This window comes from Artibeus jamaicensis, unplaced genomic scaffold (assembly GCF_021234435.1).
Source record: "Artibeus jamaicensis isolate MK-2021 breed Jamaican fruit bat unplaced genomic scaffold, CSHL_Jam_final contig_797, whole genome shotgun sequence".
Lineage (NCBI taxonomy): Eukaryota > Metazoa > Chordata > Mammalia > Chiroptera > Phyllostomidae > Artibeus > Artibeus jamaicensis.
Window position 1 is genome coordinate 20,481,652 of NW_026521977.1, and position 23,486 is coordinate 20,505,137.

Sequence of the window (23,486 nt, forward strand, 5' to 3'; positions counted from 1 at the left end):
GAGGTTCTGCTCTCTACTCCACGAGTGCAAACTCACCCACAGCACTAAGCAAACACAGAACGCAGCCAGGGTCCCTGGGCCTGTGTAGACGCCTGCTTCAGAGTCACCCCCTCTGTCCAGTAACAATGTGGATTCCGTGGGCCCATCACATAGCTACTGAGCTAGAATTTCCTGGCGCTGACCTGGGGACATTTATATTTTAAACAAGTTCCCAAGGTAATTCTGATGTGTTGGAAAACCACTGTTTCAAGGAATAAAATCTGATCTGCAACTGGTGTAATGCAGATATTACTCATCCAGCCGTTGGGAGCCATTTACTTTAGCTTCAATTTTATTCAAGGCCTCTTTGGTCTTAACCCACTGAATTAAGTCAGGACTTTCAGGCACAGGGCAGATGGTGGGCGAGACACTTGAAGCGGAGGGAAGTGGAGCTAAATCTTTAGGAGTTTTGGTTTCAGTGAATAAAAAACTTTGTCAGTCCGGCCAGAAAGCCACTCTGGTTCTGTCCCATATGTCTCCCCAAGCAATGCCAGCCTGCCAAGGAACTCGGGATTGGAAGAGCATGTCAATAGAGAGTTAAAGATACACTCCAATTACTAAAGGCAGTGTCTGTGCTGAGGCCCCAGAAGCAGCATGAATTTCCATTTTGCCCGATCCGCTCAGAGAGAGGTGTTCTGGCTAACTGAGGAGTAAATTTTTTGCTGACAGATAGTGTATGTGGGTTGAAACTTTTCATCAGAGTGAGTAAAAATTAGCTCACTGAGCCTCCAGGCTGCTACCCACCCACCCCACCCACTGACTTCCTTTTGCAAATCCATAAAAGCTCACATCTTACAGTGGCCTCCAGGGCCCTGCACACTGCCCATCTCTCCCACTTCTCTCCCTCCCACCAATTCACCTCTCTTACCAAACAACCGTATTCCAACCCTTCTGGACCTTCCTTTTGACACCCCCAAAATATTTCACTTGCTGTTTGTTCCCCGTGGAAAAATCTCCTCTTGGTTCTTCTATACCTGCCTCCCTCTCATTCTTCAGGTCTTCCCCACAAGCCACTGTCCAGGATGGCCCTCCCTGGCCCCACCTGTGAGAGTCCACTCCTTACTTCCATCCCCCCTCACTCTCTATCTCATTCCCCCATCTAGTGCCTTCGTAGCACTGATTACTCTCTGCATTCTTATTTGCTTCCTTTTTCTTTCTCCCTCTCTCCTTTCAATAGAACGTGAGCTCCGTAAGGACAGGAATCTTTCTCTGTCTTATTCACCATTATATGACCGGTGCCTAATATTATTGTTGGCACTGAAGAGGGGCTCAAGAAATATTTACGGAGTGAAAGGGTGGATGGATGCATGCATGGATGGAGGTGGTTTCACTGCGAGGGAGAATCGAAAGAGTGAGCAGAGATTTCACTTCTCACTTTATGTTTCTATCAGGGTGAGATTATTACAAGTTTCACTTTCTGTATAGGTTTCTAAGATTAAAAAATATTTTAAAGAACTTTGCAAAAAATGAGAACATAAAAATTACACCAAAATTAAGGGTTTCTCTTTCTCTCTCTCTGTTTTTAGAATCAGATAGCCTTGCAGGGTTCTTGAAGCCTTACAGAACAGAGAGCAGAGAGAAACAGATTCTGGATTGCATCCGTGGTGGTCATGATGATCACAATATGACAATAATAATTCTAGTTCACACGTAGTGCTTGGGCAGGTCCCAGCACATGGGAAAGGCTCCACCTCTGTTGCTCGCAATATCGCTTGCTTCTCACACGATTCTATGGTGAGGATTTCAGAGTCAGTCATTGTACAGATCAGGATGTGGTGTTTAGAGTGTGTCTAACTTGCCCTAAAGGCGCACAGCTAGCAACAGGAGGATCCCGGGTTCAATCCAGCCAGAATCAGACAGAAGGTGGCTCAGGTGCCACTCTCAGCCAGCTGCCATCACTTAGGCTGTGTAACACCAGGCAAGTCAACCTCTGTGCTTAGTTTTCTCATCTGGAAAATGGGGCTAATGACAGTACCTATGTTTGCTAGGTATTATTATAAAAATAAATGAGTTAATGCATGTAAAGTAGTTGGAATAGTAGTAAACCTAATTCAGGCACTTGGTGAGTCTTAGTTATGATTTTATGATGACCATAATAATAGTCATTATCTTCTCAGTAATAAATAGGTAGAGTCCAATAATCAAAACAGCACTGAGGATAGAGCAAGAATTTAATAACTCTAAGCTATAATTTAATAATTATTAGAATAATAACCTCCTCAATGTTATGTCTGCTACTATTAATATTCTCACTACCACATGGAGAAGAATACCCAAGAACTCTGATTCTTTAAGCTTTGAGGGGTCAGCCAAAGAGTGGTTGCCTGTTTTATCCAGAACCTTCCCACACTCTTCATTATCAAATGCTGACTTGGCAGCTAAAGAATGAAAGAAATGTGTACAATTATCATGCAGCAGCCTCCTAGATGAGGTAACTGAACAGCTGTCAGAAATCATTCCACAGGTCTTATTCCTGACTCACAATTGCTCTTCATCTCCTGGGATATGATGCTGTGTCTTTAGGAGTTCTGTTTTCAGTGAATAGGAAACTTCTTGATCCACACCACCCTCCATCCATGGGGAGAAGAAAGGCTGCATTTTATCCCATGACTCATCTGATTTCCTAGATGATTCCCTTTCTCTCAAGGGCTCAGTGGCAATGACATTGGTACAGATGAAGGAAGGAGCTTTCATACTCTGCCCACACACTGGCATCATAATACAGAGGCATGAACTGCACATTTAGAGCAAGGATGCTCACTCCGCTAGAAATTCTAGGAGACAAGAGGTCTATTCTGTTCTACGTATTACCATTTATTAAACTCGGCAAGCTCACAATGGATTGAAAAGACTTTTGAAATATTTTACAGCATCAAATGGGGAGTTGAATAATTAGTACCATAATAGAAAACAACACATTATTTTACTAGCATCTTTTCCATGTTTTAAAAGTACACTAAAGCAATGATCTGAACAAGCCAGGTCTATTAAATATGGTTCATGAAATCACAAAGAACATCTTCATAATCTGAGACCTGGGGTATTCAGCTAGTCCACTCAGTCCTGAAGTTTTAGTAAGAATTTACTGCACGCATGTCAGTGTGTTTGGGTTGGCAGAGATTAAAAAAAAAGTGGAGAACAGATTTTTGAACTCGTAAGGTGCGAATAGGGGCCAAGAAAAAGAAGAAGAGAGAAAGAGGTAGAATTTCAGTGGAAGGCACAGCATAGAAGGGGGAAGAGACAAGAGGGAGGTTGGTGACAAAGGTGAGTAAGACTGGGACATGAAGAGATGGGGAATTCATCACTCAGAATTCTTGTGGTAAATAGAATATAGATGTGGTTTAGTCTAATTATGCTTTTTTTCTAGTCAGGCATATGGGACCTTCATAAGGGTCTCAAACAAATGCAGGTAAAAGTCTGTCACATAGGTGACCACTAGAAGTTCCCAGTGACAGAAGGTGGCACAGCTTCCTTAGTAAAGGAGTGGGCACTCATGATCTCATGGGCTGCCCCAATTTCAGAACCACACACCATAAACACACATGTCGTAAAGTGGAGACAATATTGCTCGGATGATTCAGACAAAAACACCTGTCCCTGGCCCTGGCTGGTGTGGTCACTTGGTTTGAGTGTTGTCCCATAAACAGAAGGGTCTCAGATTTGATTTCCACTCGGGGCACGTGCCTGGATTGCAGTTTTGGTCCCTGGTTGGGGTGCATGCAAGAGGCAACCAGTCGATGTTTCTTTCCCTCTCTCTACCTCCCTTTCCCTCTAAGCATGTTCTCAGGTGAAGATAAAAAACAAACAATCACACCCCTTACCCACTTGCCCATTAAGGACTTTAATATCAATATGAACTCCAGCTCTCCCTAGCTATATAATCTTAAGCAAGTTAATTCACCCCAGTAAGCCTCAGTTGCTTTTTCTATAAAATGGGAATAATAATTCATCCTTGCAGGGTTGTTGGGATTACATTTGATTGATACTAAGCAACTATCATAGCCCTTGGCAGGTAAAAGAAAGTCAATAAGTGATAGCTTTTATTATCATCATCCTGAGGTTAAAGAATCAAGATTTAGTGTGTCTGGACCACAGTCTTCTCTTCTGTAAAACTAGAGGGTAGGGCCAGATTCCTAAGAGCCCTTACACACAGTCCTAATTTATCTCTATGATTTCACTTCTGCTTGCATGATCTGAGAACAGCCCCTTTTTTCTTCTGAGTCAGGACTAATACTTTGCTTTGGACAGCAGAGAACTGGAGCAGTGGGTCATGCCATATTCCTCCTATCATGAGCTTATCTTCCTTTCTTGCTACTGCTCAGTTTCAGTATTCCTGACTGGTTTTTCCAGTTTGTTTGTTTGTCTGTCTGTCTCTCTCTCTCAGTATCTTTGGTTGTTTTTTTTGTTTTCCCTTCTAGGGCAGGGATGGGCCAAAGAGTAAATGTTTCAGGCTTTGCAGGCTGCACAGTCTTGATCAGAACTACTCAACTCTGCTGTTGAGAGCAATAGCAACCTAGATGATATGGGAACACATAGATGTGTCTGTGTTCCAGTAACATTTTATTTATGGTGCTGAATGTGCATTTCATATCATTTCCATCTGTTGTAGAATATCATTGCTTTTTAAAAATTTTCCCTGCAAAATAAATACACAAAACCCATTCTTAACTTGTAGGCCATACAAAACACATAGCAGATAACATTTGGCGTGTGGGCTATTTTTTTGCCCCATTTTCTAGGAAAAGCTCCAAAGAGAGAGAGAGAGAGAGATTTTCTGGGGACCCCATGACCTTCTGACACCTCCACCACGATGAAGTAAAGACAAGCCCACTTACCACATGATCATGATCACTAACTTCATTACAATCTCATTCAGAATGTTGAAGAAGTCGACCATCAGCTTGGCCTGCTCGCCCATCTTCCCCATGGCGATGCCGAAAGCAATGAAAAACCCAATCAGACCTGTTGGGTGAATCACATTGTACAGAAGAACACGTTATAAAGCATGTCTTTCTTCCCCCTTAGTCTTCACCATTCCCGATGTGTGGAGACACACGCTCATGTCTGCTACCCACTCCACGGATGAGGCATGAAAAGACAAGAGCACTAGATGTCACATGGAAAAGACTGTGCCCCTAAGAATAACGGCTTTCCTTAACACTTTCCCTGAGCAAGTGCAACTACCAGCTGTGTTAGTTCCTCGATGGAAACAAATTCATTTTCATTCCAAACTAAAACATACTTCTCCACTCTCTTCTCACTCATGAAATCATGTGTAAGCAGGTTTGTTAGTGTGTAGATTAATGAAGGAAGGCTTGTTGGGACTTGGAGCCAATATGAAATCAGCAGAGTCCAAGTAACCAATAAAGTCTCTGCCAGGGTTATGTCTACACTGCTGTGGCGTTGTCCCAGACTAATACATGGCTGGTGTATTTCACTCTAGGAAAATCAAAATGAAAAATTATTTCTCTATGGCCACATTCCTAATGTGGGAGAGGGAATGTCAAGAAATCAAATGGAAAACAAAAAGAAATCCAGAACAGTTGGGAAACCCCAAACAACCTAGTTTGTTTGGGTTTAAACTGTTATTTATGAATTTATCATAACTTTTCATGGTCAAAATGTTAGAATGCTGGTTTTAAATTGTATTTTTTTTCAAGATCTTAAAGGCAAAAGGTAGACTTTGTTACTTCGTGGCCCCTCAGCCCTTCTCCATTCACTTGGCAGCACTTGACCTACATATAAGCCCAGCCCCAGCTCTGCCTCCAGGGTCAACCATAGTCGAAGCCAGAAGGATTTGAGGAGCTCTGTCACAGCTCCTTCATGTCAGCATCAAATTGCATGAGGGCCTGGACCAAATCCAACACTCAGCCTGGGTCTCGTTTCTGTATCAGCTTTTTCCACACTCCCTTGTGCCTCAATTTTTAGTTCTGGGAACCTACCCTATATTTTAGCTCCTCTAAGATGCAGCTTTTTCTCTCCTTACCAACCCAGTGCCTGGTCTATGATGTCACTCACGTCACCCTGGGACTGGGCACACTACATGGCTATATGTGTCCCCACACCTGCCTGGGGATGTCTATATTTCTGAATGCCAGTCACTGGGTGCCCCCTCCCCCAACTCCTGGCCCAGTATCACCACTCTTGGGGGTCCAGTGCTGATGACTTGCATGGGTTATCACTCAGTGTCCCCTTGGCCACAGGGCCTTGGTGCCCATCTGCCTCTTCTCTCTGATCTGCAGCATGGGCCGGCCTCTCTCCCCTCTCTCTTCCTCTTCTTTCCCACCCTACCCTGACCCAGTTTGGTAGGCCTAATTTCTACTCCTCCCTCTGACATCCAGTTTCCCATTGTGTCCAGTTGTACCTAATGTCTTAGACTAGATCTGGGAAATGATAGCACTATAATCTAGTTCTCTCAGAGGGGAATTTTTTTCTCTCTGAACCTCTGGTTTTACCTTTTCCATAGTTACAAAAACACTTACCGCCCCACATCGCGCTCATATCAACCCAGACTATCCAGCTGCCCTTCAAGGGACCTCTCCATCTTCAGCAAAAAGAACCCAGTACTTGCATTCAGGATTGTTAATCCTCGATATTTAATATTTCCCCTTTTCCGCTCTTGGCCAGAAAGATGGACAAGTAACTTACAAGGGAGTTACTGCCCATGAAGACAAAAGCTCAATAAGAATTAGATCCAGGACAGAGTGGCCTTGTTCTGCAGTAATGTACGAAATCAAATCCAGGCTACCGTCAAGCCTTTCTCTTGAGCCTACAGAGAGGAGTTTGCGAGGTGTATGATGAGAAATAATCTGAATATTGTGGCCTAGAATAGCTAGTATTACTTGGTTAATTGCATTTGTAAATTTTAAGAGAAAATGAGCAGGGTCTCAAAGTCCCAAAGAACTGGCATAAAAAAGTGCCCCTGGCAGGGTCAGCAGAAATGAGCCGTGTGGACAGGTACTAGAGAGAGCTGCTTAGGGGCCGATCTTGCACTGCGGACTGAAGCAGTCGGGATTAGAGTAGAGCCCAGAAGTGTTCTGGAGGTTTTCTGGGAAAGAAAGGAAACTTTAAAGAAGTGCAAGGCCAGAGCCAGGGTTTTATCTTTACTTATTGCAATGCTTGATCCTTGGGACTTTCCAAAGCCAAAAACAAAACACAGAAAAGACACCATCTCTGCCTTTGGAAAACCATGGAAAGAACCATATTTCAGCTATGATTTGTAAGTGGGTAGTTTCTCAACAGCCTAACTTCCCTTGGCTTTCCAGAGCCTCAAACTGCACTTGGAAACCCACGTCCAGCTTGTTATTTCCCTCTGGAAACACTGACTCATTCAACTCATGCTGGAACAGTGGTGTTTCATTTGAACAAAGCCCTCTAAGACTCTGTCCTTAGGGTTGAGAGACTAGTGAGCTGTGTTGAAACTCCCCAGTACAGTCAAAGGTCATGTGTCTTCCCAGAATTCACCAAGATTCTGCAAATGACCTTGAAAGTCTTCTGAATGATTCACCCCAAAGCTTTGGCCCCATTACTCATGGCTTCAACCTCCCCCAGGGTGTATGGAAGACTGGGGAGCCACTCTGACCACAGGGTTTGGGAAAGCAAGGGTAGTTGGGAAGGTCCCGAAAGGGTCCCAGATATCTGGGCAATGGGAGACAAAAGCCACTCGGGGGTAAATGCTGAGGATATTTGCAAACCTTCCTTTTCAGAGAACTCTCCCATTCTCTCTTCTCTCCTTCCTCCTTCATCTCACACTGATGGCAACAGTGTTTACTGATTTTTCCATTGCCTGGCAACCAAGTCAGCTTATCACCACCCTCGATCCCCGCTTACCCAACCTGCTTCCTGCCAGGCCGGAAACAAAAAAAAAGATGCTTCACTCAAGCTTCTGCTTTTCAGTAGCTGGACAATCCTGCCCCCACTACCCCTTTCAACTATTCTGGATAAAAAGGAGTAAGGTTACCAAATTTAAAACAAATAAACAAACAGGATGGCTAGTTAAGATTTGAATTTCAGAAAAACAATGAGTAAAATTTTTTAATATCAGTATGTCCCATGCAATATTTGGGACATACACTAAACAATTGTTTGTTAGTGATCAGACATTTACATTTAACAGGGCACTCTGTCTTTTATCTGACAAGCCTACTAAGGAGACAAGGGTATTCAATCTCCTGGATGGCAGAGTGAAAGTCCCACTGAGCTCATCCGTGTCAGAACAGCTCTCACTCAAATCCTGAGAAACCTGGCTTGCATGGACCAACACATTTCCTCCACCCAGATTCCCCATTTCCCCCAGTTTATGGCCATCTGTCCCTCTTTCTTGTCTTCTGGACACCATTCTAATAGTGGATGGGGGTTAGGGCCGGGAGTGGACCCAAGGGATGGGTAGGGAGTAAGCTGAGCAAACTGGAGTCACTCACATTATAGAGGGGTCTCTGTCCTTGGTGGAGGGTGTTTTCCCTATTGAGTTCCTCAGCTCACCTCAATAATGACAGTAGCTCACACGAATAAAGCCTGTGGCATGTACAGTTGTGCTGTACATACACAGTCTCGTTTCATCTTCACACTGATCTACAAGGGAAATGCCAATCCATCCCCACGTCACCAGCGCAGCTCAAGAAGTGGGGCAACTGCCCGTGGTCAGATAAGCAGAGAGCGGTCCATAAGAGACCGAAGCCCAATCCGCCCAACTCCAGAGCCGAAGAACTTCTAGGATGGCACACTAAGGCTCCAGGCTAGGAGCTGGACTTTCTGGACTTCTAAGCGCTCATTAGACGTCCGGAAAGTTAAACAAGGTCATCTCCTGTTGGGAAGCTGCTCTGGACACCAACACGTTGTCCTCCTGACAGTGTTGCATTGTTTATAGACTGTGAGAGCCGGGGGTGGGGGGCATCGCCCATGCCTAGCACAGTACTGGTATACAAGGGCAGCTAAAAAAGTGCTTAGGAAATGAGAGAACTGGATGTGCCACTTTATGAAATGGCGAGTCACAGAGAGTGACTTGCCCACGCCACACAGAATATCAGAGAATGTGCCCGTGAATGTTCATCCTGTCTGTTTTCCCACACTTGACCTCTTGTTGTCCTGTCCCTCAGGAGATTGCTTCTGCCACTCTCCCTCAGTCCCTCAACTACCAGTCCCAGTGACCCTCAAACCGCTCCCCAGAGAGAGCCTCCTGCTCCCCCTAGAGGATGGCAGAGACATTGGTTTCCTGAGGAGGGAGTGAGGGATGCCAGGTGCTGAGAGGCCGTGAGGCTGCCCCTGGTTGTGGAGGCAAAGGATCCTCCCCCAGGGAGTTGAATACCAAGTTGCCTACCTAAGACATTCATGCCGTCCTTGAACTCCAGGCCCTTCTTGATAACCACCTTGGTTTCCTCAGGCGCCTCTGTCGCAGCCTCCGTCAACAGGGAGACGACAGAGTTGGTGACATTGCCTTCCTCTTCTGATTGAGGTGCCACCAGGACTTTCTTCGTCACTGTTTGAATCTAATGGAGTGAAAGAAAGAAACACATAAAGATGAGGCTTGGTCCAAAAGGTTAAGCCTGGCCACTTACCTATTTTAAAGTTCCTAGTTAAGTTAAAAAAATAATTAACAAATGCCAAAACAAGGTTATGGAGACTGGGGACTAGTTTGTGTCTGTGTTTAACAAGGTGACACTTTATTCTTCTTCTACAGTGGGATGTGACCATCCTCATCACCTGACAATTACAGGATTTGTAACACTCATTGGTAACAGGCTACAGACAGAATGGTTCGGTCATGGGACATGAGCTTCAACCTGGGGGTGGGTGTCTGCTTCTTTAGCCCCATGATGGTAGCTCTGGGCCTCAGGACAGTATAAAATGTCCACCATGGCCATTCCTCATAATTTTGAGGCCCAGCTGGGTGCCCCTGTGGCCCCTTGAGATGGAACCTGGTTAAGAAGAAGAGGACAAGGGTCAGTACTTCATGCTCTGCCTCTTTGGCTCCTTCCCGCCTGGTTCCTGTGGGGCAAAGTCTTCACAGACCAACTTCTGCAGGTCCTTCCGGGCCCAGGCTCTGCTGACACCTCCACCTGGGTGCCAGATGTGCCAGCCACCAGCAGCCACCACGGTAAGGGTGTCCTCTTGTATTTCAGACCCAAATGTAAGCTGGGAAGACACCTGCTCCTTCTGGATACTGATGCCAAGCCTTACTTGAAGTTCCCCAAGCATCTCTGTGCAAACGGCCTCCCAAGAACCTCTCATGCTATTCCTCGACATCTGTGGCAGCCATCCTATTTTTAAAGGTGCCAGGCACCCTGCGTGCGGAGTGCTGCGAAAACTCACATCCGAGCCCAGAGAATCACTCCCTCCAGGGGCATTAAAATAGAACTCACACAGAATCCTAGAATGTCAGCACTGGCACGGAGTTGGCAACAGATGGCTGAACCCTCAATAGATATGGGAAAAAAGCACGGGGAGCTCAAGTGGCTTTTCAGACGTCATGGAGCTATTGGCAGAGCTGGGACTTCAACTCAGACGACATGACCACCAGTGAGTTCTTGGCACCACAAGCGCTGCATGATAAATTCTATGGGCCCAGTCCTACCGCAGCTGGGCCCAAGGGTAGGCCATGCTTAATCTGACCGTTTATCCGAAATGGCAGAAAAGAAAGCAGTGTTCTCCGAAGTGGGGCAGGTGCTCTCGGTTCCAGCCCGGCCACATGTTTGCTCTTGTGCAAGGAGGAAGAAAGCGCAGGCTCAGTGTGTGAGGAGGGACACAGGCAGATGTGGGCCCCATGGTCTGGGCAATGTCGGCATGAAGAGAGAATTCGGGAGTGATCATAAGGGAAGATTCCGTGAGCAATAGAGCCATGCGCCCAGTAACAAACTGGGGACAAGAAGCCATCTGTAGACCTATCTATCCTAAGAATACTAAAGAGACCAAAGCTTCGGAAGTTCAAAGTTGTAATGGCCACAGGCTGAAATAAATGGTGGTTTCCAGGGTCATGTTGGAAGCAGGTGCTCCACGTTTGATACCTACTACCTCTTATGTCAAGACTACCTTCAGGCTCACAGGGCTAAGGACTAACCCCAGGACTGACAGGTAGTAGATGCGGAAGCAGGCTTCAAAATGAGTGATGTTTGACTCGAACGCCCAGCTTTCACATAGCACAGAGCAGTGGCTTAAGTTGAACATAGGGAGACCAGGATGTTAAAACACAGGCCTGGTTCTCTAGCTGGGCTCTCAATTCATTGCCTGTCTGGGTTGGACAACCCCATCGGGGTGCCAAGTCCAGTCTACTTGAGTCCAAACCACCAGGGTCTCTCCCCTTCAAACCTACAAAAGCCTGCTCAGTGACCTTCCCACCTCTCTTCCTGTCTGCCTACAATCACCAGGTTGGTATAGCTACCTGGAGCTCTCTCTATATCCATAGATGCCAGACTGTTGCTTTTTTAAATAGAAAAACAGTCATCTCTCTGCCTAAAACTCTCTTAAAATAAGAACCCAAGTCTGACCCCAGACCCCCAGGCCATGCCTGAGCAGGATTTTGCTTACTCCACTCACCCCACGCCCCACACACTGGCCTCCCTTTTGGTCTCTGAACCCCCAAGTACCTTCCAGCCTCTGCACACCTGGGCCTCTGCTGAGCAGGCCACTCCCCGAAGTTCTCACCTGGCTCATTCTGACCCCTCAGTGCCTCAGCTCAGACGCCCCACCCCCACCCTAGTGACTGCCTAGCCCTCCATCCTGCCCCCAGCCCTCAAAGCACACATCTTAATTTCTAAGTATCTTGTGTGTTTACCTGATATTCTTCCTGATCTAGCCCCGCTCACCTTCACCCAATGGAAGTAAGCTCCACAGAGTAGGCACTCCAACTTCCTCCTTCCCTCGGCCCCCCGTACGCAGCACAGAGCGTGGCACCGGAGAGGTACTCACAGCACCTGCACAGCGAGCAGGCACAGATCACTGAATTCCGTGGGAGAGAAGGCCCACCGTGGTCCCTATTGCTGGGTGCCGTTGAATATGATCAGGCTGTACCATGCAGCCACGGATCTCTTGGCAACCTCACCTTGATTCCTAGTCTACATTAAGCAGCAAGCAGGAGGCCTCCCTGGTCTCAAAGACACAGGTCCTGGCACCTTGGGTGAGACGGACTCTGCTCTGGGGACAACCCACCTTCTTCTTTCTTTCTTTCTTTTTTTTTCAATTTAATCTTCATGGTATTTTTCCATTACCATTTAGTTCCCTCATACCCTCCTCCCCCCAGCAATCACCTCACTGTCGTCCACATCCATGAGGCACTTTCTTCTTTACGTCTCTGTGTCTAACTGATCATGAAGCCCCCTCCACCCAGAAAGGCGATTTGAAATCACTTTGAGTGTTACCTGTGGACAAGAAGGTGCCTCCAGCACCCTTCCTCTCTGTAATGGAATATCACCCTGTGAGAGTTCCCTTTCTTCTAAGCCTCTTCAAGGTCCACCTAAGTCCATGGCGGGGAGGCTAGTTTCGATGCCCTTCCTCTGGGCTGACTGAAGTCTGGCTTAAGGAGTCTGTACCCTCCCTCTCCCTGAGCTGAAAGATTCCACTCAATTTGTTGTCTTTCCTAACCCAAAGGGAATGACTCTGGGCTTAGCTGGGGGACTAAGGGTTCATTCCTCACATGAATTTCGCCAGTGGAGGGGGTGGTCAGGATGGTCCTGGGACAGAGAATGCCACAGCTCTCTATTCTAGCGTCATACGGTACCGCCCTGATCATGCACAACCGTGTGCAGAGAATTCCCCTTGATCAGAGAGGTCACTGAGCACAAGCATGGCAGACACCACCAAAACTCACCCCGAGACCAGAGCAACTGTGCTGAGTGTCTACCTGCTTCCCAGTCCTGCTTCACCCACCAACCTCCTGCATGGGGCATGGTTGCCACCAAAACCAGAAGGAGGCTCCAATCTGTCCCTCCCCATCCCTCTCTTCTGCCCCCACCCCCAACTCTTCTACCGGATCACCTATGGTTCCAGAATGCTCTTTCCAAAACAGTAAGAATAGACTTGGCACCCAATTATGTCTATCACCTCAAAGCAAGCCAATTCATCTTCTAAGCAGGCTGGCTGAGGGGAAGCACAGTATACAAGGAGAGGGCCAGTCAACACCGGCTTCTTTCTACCCACTCCCCACCCAGCTACCCCTGCCTGGAATGGCTCCTGTTAATATAGCTCCTTGCTACAGGGGCACCAAAGTAGCTTTGGGAAGCAGGGAACATACCCAACCCAGAGTAACCTGGGTTTGCAGTGGTTGGCAATTACATTTGGGGGACAGCTGGGAATCCAGGATTTCCCTCTAAATGACCTATTTCCCAACCCCAGAATACTTCTGGGATTCCCGGAAATGTCTGAAGGAAGTTTCTTGGTTCTAGTTTAGTTCCCACGTGAGCTAAGGAAAACTGAGATGTATTCTAACCTGAGCTGGCCTTAGAGCCAGACAACAGGCTGCTGAGTGGGACCCAGGCAGCAGGCTCAGTGGTTCCACTCAGCAGACTCATCTGTTCCTAAGAATCACACATTTTTAAAAATAGATATGCCTATATGCCGCGGGCAGGAGTACCCGCCGCTGCAAACTTTTGCAGAGCCATTTTGCAACACCCAGCAAATTCCAAATTTAAAACTTCTTGGCAGGACATCTTAGCTTCTAGGAATTTATCGTTTAGAAATTGTATGCAGACATAAAAGAAGAAGCAAGCAAGACAGAATGCTGAAACGGTCTTAAATGAAAAAGCACGGTGCAACATGGTACATAAGATGCAGTAACACTTGGGGGGATTTTTTAAAGATTATATACACATGCATTTTACACACACACACACACAAGCAAAATTCTCAACATGAGCAGCTCTAGGGAAGGGAAGGGATAACTTGAATTTTTCCTTCATGTACATGCATTTATTTAAACATTTCACAAGCCTCATGTGTTACTACCACAATTTAAAAAAACACCCAATTCCCAGGCCCACCCTGGAGATTTTGACTTCATAGAGCATGTATATTTTTTGAACACACCACATGTGGTTTGGCTGTACTGCCGAGATCTAGAACCACTGGGAACGCTGGAGGGCTGCGGGCGAGGGTGATAAAAATGTGCCCTTGGACGATGCTGAGGCAGGAATAAAAAAAGAAAGACAGAGGGAAAAAAAAAAAACACTAGAAGTGGTATTGTGAGCTAAAAAAAGGTGGTATAAAAAACCCCCACATGACTTCGAGTCCCTAACCCTGTCCTAGGTCACCTCAGACCTACCTAGACAGAGATAATTAAAAATTAAGAAAATCGCTCCCCAGAGCTGGTTCATTGAAACAGACTCTGCGTTTGCACCTGGGGAGCCTGGGAGCTTGGACAGGCAGGAAAATCGGAACCTTGCATTACCTGTTGGAAACAGGCTTGGACCAGGTTTTCTGGGAAGAGATTTCGAATGAGGTCCAGAAAGGCATCCAGGCTGGACACTTCATCATTCTTCTTCCCAGGCCCCAGCTGCTTCTTAAGTCTGGGGTTCCCTGGGTGGATGGCCAAGACCAAGATGACCCCCAGGACAGCGGCGATGATGGTCGTGGACATGTAGTACACCATGGCTCTTGTGCCCAAGCGCCCACTGGCTTTGGCATCCAGGCCTGACAACCCTGGATGGAGAAGAAACCAAGGAATTCATTCAGTGTTATTTCTGTTCATTACCCATCTCTGCATACCTGTGCCTTGGCTTCCTAGCATTCGGATGCATTAATGCTTAATTAAACCTTTTTCTACTAAATGTATAGTCAATCCCACAGTTGGCAACTCTCTTTTTCCAGGACATTGTTGAAATTCTGCAAAACTGGGGAGAAATGACAATCTCTGATTTGGAGTTTATAAACTGGTCGGTGATTCCTTTTTGTCCTCTGCAACAGTGAGTTAAAATGAAGTTGAATAAATTTAAATATGTTTCACTCTTAGAGTATGTCCTTCCCACTTAGTTGGTATCAAAACATCCTTTAGTGAAGTGACAGTGAGGGTGCATGCTAGTTTTTTACTGGTTCTTTCTGTTGTTGTTGCTCTTCATGTCCTCACGTGGGGAAATAAAAAGCCGGCAGCAGCATGTCAAGCCTCAGAACTTTTGAATATATTGCTGGTCATTGAAATCAAGTCTGGAATGGTAATGTAGGAGAGGCCTCTCGCCTTCTCCATCTTGTGTAGGAATTAAAGAACTCGTGCAGAAGGCACCCCCGAAAGATGAGTGCTTTGTTGGGACTGTGGGAGGTTCTGGGATTGTTGGAGGGAATTCCAAGCAAGTCACAAAAACTCCAGCCTTCATGGGTTTTTTTCCCAGTTGCTTCTTCAATTTTCTACTTCCCAGTTTCAGTTCCTGTTTTTACTAAACAAAGAGATGGCACCCCATTTTTGGCATGGGGGAGGAAGTCCTTGATGTTCATTTCTCTGAATTAAGCTCACCCATATATGACATAACCCATTTCTTACAACCTAAAGTCTAGTTCTCGCCAAGGAAAACTTGGCTTCCCTACCAGGTCGGCCAGCACACAGTCTGTTAAACGGGCGTGGAGAACACTTCCTCTAGTTTGCAAAGGAACATTTAAGGTGAAAGTACAGCTTCACTCAGTCTGGGGTTGAACAAAATGATAAGGCTTTCTGGAACCCAAGACCCAGCATTTCCGGTCACCGGGTTTTCTGGTCAAAACTATGAGACTCTAGGATGATCTGCTTTGGCATCCGAGTCTCTTGGGATCAACAGAGGCTTGCTTCCTTCGTAAAGTGGACCGTCCAAAGGGACAACTTTCTCAAGGTCACCCAACCTGCTGCCATCTAAATATGGACTGAAGCCCAGCATTTCTCTTTATCTCAGAGCTTAGTCTCTATACTACAACAATTTATATGCTGTTCTGGTAATAGCATTCAGTAAGGAGGAAAGTACCAGTATAAACTCATGGAGGGAAAATATTCTTTCATATAAAACAATTTTTTCAACCAAAACAAGTGACCGTGATATACATAAGGCTAATTTTCTTCTGAAAAAGTCAAAGAGCTTTCCTAGCCAGTATTTCACTTGTTTTAATACTTATTTCCCTCTACACCCAATTAAACAGTGAATTTTCTTTTCTACTTATTACCTTTACCAGTTTCCAAACAAATTATAAGTTAGAAAATGAGAAAAAATATGCACAAAAATTAGAATCACTAAAGATACTACCATTTTTAACATAAGATTGTTTCCTTTTCATCTCTAGTTGCCGGACAGGCAGATGGACTGCCCGACAGATGGCAAACTGTTTTCAGGGTTCATGGTCCCCTGAAATAAACAGGGGAGAGACAGGAAAACAAAGCCTCTAGTGTGAAATGACACAGACAATCGCGTTCATCCCTTCCACTAAACAGAGATGCAAAGGTCAATCCCAAAGCTGAAGCAAGACTGGGGCCCACTTCAGCCAAGCACCAGAGAGCTAGGTGGACTTACCTGTGATTAAACTGGAGATGATTAGAGGGAGAATGAGCATTTTTAGCATCCTCATGAGTATATCCCCTGGGAAGGCTATTAACATAACCACATCAGGGTGGATAGGAGATGCAAAGCGAAGAAGCCCTCCGCACACTGCCCCCAGGATGACACCTATAAATAAGGAAGGGGGGGGAAATCTGGGTTTATTCATTTTTTATGCTAGTCGATTGAATATAGCTCTGGGATCTTATTTCAGTGACATTGACCTTTCCCATATTCTCTATTATCAGATGATGAATAACATGTAACAAAAGTACTACTAGATAAGTGAAGCTGATGTTGATGACTCATAAGAGATATTTTGTACCTCCAACCACTCTAAAAGGCAGTTCTGCAAGAGCCAAGGACAGCCTTCACCGGGCTTTATGGGAAGTATATCACGGCAACTGGACTCCAACTTTTTTGAGACTATTGTCCATGTGTAGAGTCAGAGATTTGTCAGTAGAAACAATCCAAGTGCCAGAGATTGCTTTTCCTCGGCCCAGCCCCATGGCACAATGTTTTGTGCATTTCTTCCCTTCTCAATTGCATACCCTATAGAAGGAATATTTGACTGACTAAGCTAATGTGAGTTTCCCTTTTTTCCTCTGTCTCCTTTAATTTCCAATAATTTTCCTGTGGTTTACCCTCAGCAAGTTTTGTCCTTCACTTATATAGCCTGTTACATAATCTTTAGACTCTCTGATCTTATGGGTGATCAAGAAGGGTCTTTAAAATTATATCAGTTGGGAGGAAACAATTTGAGCCAAGATGCTGGCAGGAGCCTCTTATTTTGCATGCTCAGGGCTTCCACAAGGAGAGCTCCAGATTTCTCCAACCCGGCGGCCAACATAAACAACCCTTGTGGGAACCACAAATCAGGTCATAACACCACTGACTCTGAGCAAGGGGGGAGTTCCCAGTCTGTGGGCGACAGTGTTCACTCTAGGGACACAGAGGGAGTCACGTGGCCAAAAGCCTGGGCCTTTTTTCTTCCACAGGTGAAAAATATACTTCTCCAAGACCTATGAGGAATGACATGTCCTTATGTGGAGGTAACCCTCGGAAAACCCTGCCATGCCTGTGGCTTCTTGTCATGGAGGGAGCTGAGCTACGGCAAGCTGCCAGCGACGGCCCTGGTCCGCTGAGACCCGAGGTGACTGCTCAGAGAAGAGGCCATGGCATGAAGGGTGTGAGGAGGTGCATCGGGGTGGGCAGGTGAACTGTTCGTTGCTTCTGTGTGTAGCCTACGTGACAGCTGAAGAACAAGGGAGGGACCACGAAAGGAAATGGTGTGGTTGCCATGACAAGAAACTGCAATTTACCACATTCTCAATAAAGCCTGATTGAAAACCTAAGACCAAAATAGTCACACAAAAGGACAACTAGGTGTGGGTGAGGCCTGCAGCAGGGGAACAAGGCCTTTGAGAGAGCACAGGAGCAGATCAAGGCTTCGGTACGAGCCTCTCTCACACTGACCGTGATGAGCTGATGTGCTACACTCATCTAAGATAATAAAATTTCTGACAGGATTAGACCTCGCACACTATCTTAGTGGGGTTTTCTGCAACTGTTGCCTTTATCTTGATGTAGGTATTTTTCTCTGACTACCTGCTTTGGAATCTTCTAGAAGGTGTGTTAAGATACAGAGTCCAGGCCTTTGTTCCGGGTGGCCCAAGGGCATGTTTCCACAGATCAGTAGCCCTGGGGATCTGCCAGCCTCACGGGCCATATCTGCGCATACAGAAATTTGGGAACCACTAGCATCCAAAGAGGATAACTGATGTCCAGGGCAGGTGAGGGGGAAGGGGAAGTGACACCGTGGAGGCAGCCATGCTGGCACCCACTGGAGCACGTGGGAGGGCTGGCTGCCAGAACCAGCTTCCTCACAGAACCAGGAGAGACTGAGAGAAGAGGGGCAGGTGGGGAGGTGCCTGTCACCTACCGAACACCGTCAGAGTGAGCAGGAGGTTCTTCCCCAGCTTGTCGCACAGCCGCCGCCCCAGATGCCGGGGCTTCGGCTCCTCCGAGCTGAGGTGGCTGTCATGCATTCGCACTTCAACCTGCTTGGGCATGACGTTGGCACTGAAAGAGAAGTGAAGGTCATGGTCAGAGACCGCTGGGCACCTCCCCGACCCTGTTTGAGGGGCTCCAGTAGGAGGAGGAGTAACAGGCTTCCCCCAGGCATAGCTGGGAATCTGGAAACATCGATAAGAAAATCAAAACAAAAAAAGCATTCGGGTTATTCTGAATTCTGGTTCAGGACACAGGGACACACCGAATATCTACGTACCAGATGCTTTGGTCCCTGGGATCTTGGATCATCACAGTAAAGAAAAGAAAGACTGTAGGAAGAGGGCAGGTTTTTCCAAGGGTTGTTTACCCCTTAACTCTCATAGGCAAGTATCCTCATCCCTTTAGACAGAAAGAAAACTTGCCCAGGGTCACAGGCTAAAAGAAATGGAGATCAAACCCAGATACGTCTGGCTCCAAAACCTGAGCTCTTTCCTTCTGTAACAGCTGCAAAAGGGTGACTTTTGAATAACTAAGGTCACAGCCTAAGTCATACTAAATTAAAATGCCTCTAAACTCAAGCTTTCCCCATCCTGGACACAGAAAAGTCATAAATGCCGGTACTCCAAGTTTTGTCTCTCCTTCAGAAAAAATGGTTTATCCTGTTTTTTAAAAATTTAATCCTTTGTGGCTTTCAAAAGATCACTTGCATTATCAGGGCTCTGCTAAGCCGCCCAAGAGTCGCCGTGACTCAGCGTCAGAGAAGCAGGGTCTTACGAGGCATGTGATCACCTTTATCCTGGATGCAGCCTGACTCTTTTCCAGATAAATCCATGTGGTCCAAAGCTGTGCCCAGAGTCTGCAATGGAGCCTTGGCCAGGATACAGAGCATACTTGCTACTTTTTTGAGCTTTGTCATTTCCCAAGCCAACAAGATTTTAAATTTAAGCTTGAGAATTGACACAGAGAGGCCAAATTTTTACTCTGAGAACTTAGACTTTTGTTAGCTGTCCTTTGCAATCACCATCATCTGATAAAAGAAAAAGATAGTCTCTAACACCTAGAAAGGCAGGCTCACCCAGATAATCTCACCACAGATTGGAGAAAATGTCCTTCAGAACCAACACCAATCTGCAGACCTGTGGTTTGCCATCACTGGTTAGAATGGACATAGCATGGGGTTTGCAGTCCGAGAACCTGGCTGTCAGGTCCTTGCCCCATCCTTTGCCAGCTGGGTGGTGTGTAGAAACATAAGGGCTCAATGCCAGCCTGGTAGAAATTAAACACAACCACATAAGGTAGAAGCCTGGCATGGCAGCTGACATAGGTAGTTCCTTTCTCCAGAGAGACTATGAAGAAGAGACACACCATACTTGTCAAGTTCATGGCAGGGGTGACATTTAACTCAGGGATCTACCCAGGTGTACCACCATTCCAATTAGACTCCACGCTCAGCATCCAGTCTCAGAATTAAGTCCAGGGACCCAAATACAACTACACACTTACTTTTTCATAACAGGCTGCTTAATATAATTGCTACAAAAGTGCAATAAAATTGAGAATAAGTTGCATGGTAGGGTAAAATACCCGGAGGAGATTGTTAGTCAAAATTATAAGCTTCTTTGTGTCCACCCCCTCAGTGGCCTCATTTTCTACTCATTCTGTTAGTTTCCAGGCGACCTCAGACTGTCTAGCATATGCGTGTGCTAATGATCACTCAGACCCTCTGAAAAAGAAAATTGGACAGGGATGCTCAGAGCCAGCAGATGAGGTCCTTTCTGATCCGAGAGCAGTAACGCCCACAGCCTGTCATCATCAAGTCAAACAGACAGAACAGTCCTCGTTACAACAGAGCACGGGGAGATGATCAAAACAATCTTTTCCACATGGATAGACCGCATTTCTGTGTTTGCACTGGGATCTTTTTATATCTTTAAACATGACTCTAGCCAGCACGCTGAAGCTCTCAACCAGAAAACTGGCAACAAAGAGCAGGGGTCACATGTGTTTGAAATGGTGATCATATTCCATTAGCCAGCCAGCCCTTGGCAAAGCTCTGGGAAACCCCTCAGGTTGTCACCCCCTGCCTTCTGTTACCGCTGAATCCCTCCTGCCATTGAAGTTAGAATCAGGCACATGGTCAGTATTCAAGTGAGACTAACAAGTGTTTAAAGCAAACATTCTGGCCAGAGCCACATGATGTAATGGAAGCGTCAGGCACTAAAACGGTCACGTCGAAGGGAAAACACTCAAATGCTGGGTGAATGTACACACCCGACCCAGCAAACATGTTGGATGCCTGTTGCGCACGGTTCCACAAGTGGCACAAAACACATTGAATGGTGTGTTTTTTAAGCCCTGACAAAATGTCCCTGAAGCCCTGAATCAAAACACCCACATCAAAGTGGCAACATCAAAATGCTATGAACCCACAAGTATTTATTGAGGGCAATTCCTGTAACTTGCCCTCTTGGAATTAAAGAAATGCTCCAGGCTCATAGGAGTTCCTAACATCGGGATAATTAGAAATTATTTTCTGTACACAGAAAATAATTTTTAAAGCTCATGAAGGCTTCAGCGTGTGTCTGGGGACCCAGGGAGTCAGTCTCCTGAGAACTCTCTGTAAAGACTCTGTGCCAGTCTAAGTGACCCCTGCAGGCCCAGAACAGCAACCCCAAGAGCTTGAACTGGGGGATATTAGAGACTATAATGTAACAGAATATTATATAACACAATATAGAGATGCCTCCAAGCCTCATCATCTTCAGGATCGGTGTAGTTTTTGAAATGCGATTACAGACACAGGCAGCTACATAAGTGCTGGTTGCCGAGCACACATAGCAACAATGGCGATGACCAGGATAACTGGTACTTACTGAGACCCCGCGTCAGACACTATACTCGGCAATGAGGAAGGTGTAACCCTCGCTCTTCAGGACTTACAAGAAGAAACAGAAATTACGTTGTACCTTACTTGTCTGCTTGACGTACCGGCCACAGAAAAGTTCTGCCTGGGTTCACACAGGAAATGGTAAGAATGGTGCCTAACCCACATTTGGGGAATAGGAAGAGTGTTCTAGAAAGGCTTCCAAGAGGGGCTGATGCCAGCGTTAGATCTTAAAGGGTGGATGAAATCTAAATGTGTACATCCCCCACCAGCTGTGAACCCTGGGGTGCAGGTCTGTGATCTCTAACACCTGGTACGAAGTGCTTGACAAATGTTTGCTCAAAGAAATGAAGAATTGGAAAGCAGCCATAAAGGGCATCTTGCTTTGTCCTGGGAACGAGGCCCTTCTGTGGTCGACTGGAACATATCACTTCAGCAAGACCCCTTGCCTTCTTGCCTTTGTTCCACACATGTCTACTGGGCACGTGTTACCAGCCCCATGATGCTCCAGGAGCTGACGATAGGGCAGATCAACAAGACAGACGACGCCCTTGCTCTCATGCAGTGAACGTCTTGGTAGAAGAACAAATAAATGGGTAAATATATTTCAAGTGGAGATGGGTGTTAGGAGGAGGGGGACGTGTGGGAAGAAGGCAGAGGTATTCTTGCATCAGGAGACCAGGGAAGGCACCTGTGATAAGGAGGCATTTGAACAGAAACCTGAAAGGGAGGAGAGGTCACCTGAATTAATTAGGTAATATATCCAGAGCTTTGCAAATACATGGAATATACACAGTTTGGAAATCTGCATACCCAAATTAGAGCCCGAAGCTCCCACCAGATGAAACTCCTGGTGTCCACGTGTTGTTTTTTAGCACGGTGCCAATTCAAACAAATGACAATCCAGTAATGCTAGGCCCTATTACCACCCTGAATATCATAGGTTTTCGACGACTCTCCCAGCTCCCAGTGAAAGAAAAACAGTCCCAGGGAGAAGAGAGTTAGACACTGGCAGAGGTCTGAGGTCTGAGGTCACACCAGCCTGCAGTTTCCTCCCCTGGCCATGAGCAGAAAGGGCAGGAGCTGGTCTGGGTAAGTGCACTGGATAAACACAGTAATTATTTCAAGTGAGCACATTTACCCTTTATAAATCCCACCTCCCTACCATCTGTGGCTTTGCAGATAGACCTGAATGCTAGGGAACTGAAAGGCCCAGGTGCGGCTTGGTTATACCAAATACTCCGAGCCCAATGCTTTCCAACACTGCAGGCCATATCTAGCTCTATTGGAGCACCTTCTGAATGGAAAATTTAGCAAAGCAATTCCTTAATAGTGGAAGTTTCTGCAGGCTGGCACTGCCAGATCTCTCTCCACTGCCCAGCAAAGTGAGGCCATGTGATGAGACAGCTGTTGGATAATTAGAAGCTTAAACAATGAGCCTATAATTTCCTTCAGCCATAACTTCTCCATTAAATTATTAAAACAGCTGTTAATTTTGCAGTTGCTGCCCCATTCTTTCTCACACAAATCCATGAGTCCTGCTCCCACAATGAGCTGGAAACTTTTTTTCTGACTCAATAAGGAACAGATAATGGGGCTGGTGCTAAGTTTTAAACTATTCTCAGAACCTGCTTTTTATTAGCATCTGATATTGCTCGCTCTGCCAAGAGCCTCTGATAATAGGCTCAGTAGATATGGGGTCAGATTCAGAGTTCATACCTCCACATTTCAGCATCCCCTTATCTGGCACCAAATTCTTTATTCCTCCCTCACTGGTTCAGGGAGGTAGTAACAGAACATTTCCCGGGGAATCTAAAAGCAACTGGATTCAAGGTCTGCAACGGGCATCACCCCTCTGGCCCTCTGCTGCCCAAGTCCAAGAACTTGGGGAGGAAACAAGAGACAGTTTCCCCCAGAAATTGCCCTAGTGGGTCAGGTCCTTGAGAACAAAACTCGTGTTTGTTGAAGGGACTTCCCCCTAAGGTATTTGGTATGTTCGAAAAAGAATACTGGAAATACCACCGGTGTCAGCTCTGAGCCCTGGGTACCATGAAGCCGAGATTATGGCTGTGACGGAC

The 23,486-nt window shown here is 46.2% G+C and overlaps 1 protein-coding gene across 2 annotated transcripts in view; it reads right to left on the reverse strand.

Annotated features, from left to right (window-relative positions):
* SLC1A2 (solute carrier family 1 member 2) overlaps positions 1–23,486 on the reverse strand; it is a 140,442-nt gene that overhangs the window by 38,632 nt on the left and 78,324 nt on the right. For both annotated transcript variants that reach the window (XM_053673109.1, XM_037128260.2), the window contains exons 2-6: positions 18,454–18,593; positions 16,488–16,640; positions 14,414–14,664; positions 9,356–9,524; positions 4,875–5,001 (exon numbers count right to left, since the gene is read on the reverse strand). In XM_053673109.1, the coding sequence (XP_053529084.1) occupies positions 4,875–5,001; positions 9,356–9,524; positions 14,414–14,664; positions 16,488–16,640; positions 18,454–18,583 (830 nt within the window). In that variant the 5' untranslated portion in view covers positions 18,584–18,593. The remainder of the gene's footprint in view (positions 1–4,874; positions 5,002–9,355; positions 9,525–14,413; positions 14,665–16,487; positions 16,641–18,453; positions 18,594–23,486) is intronic.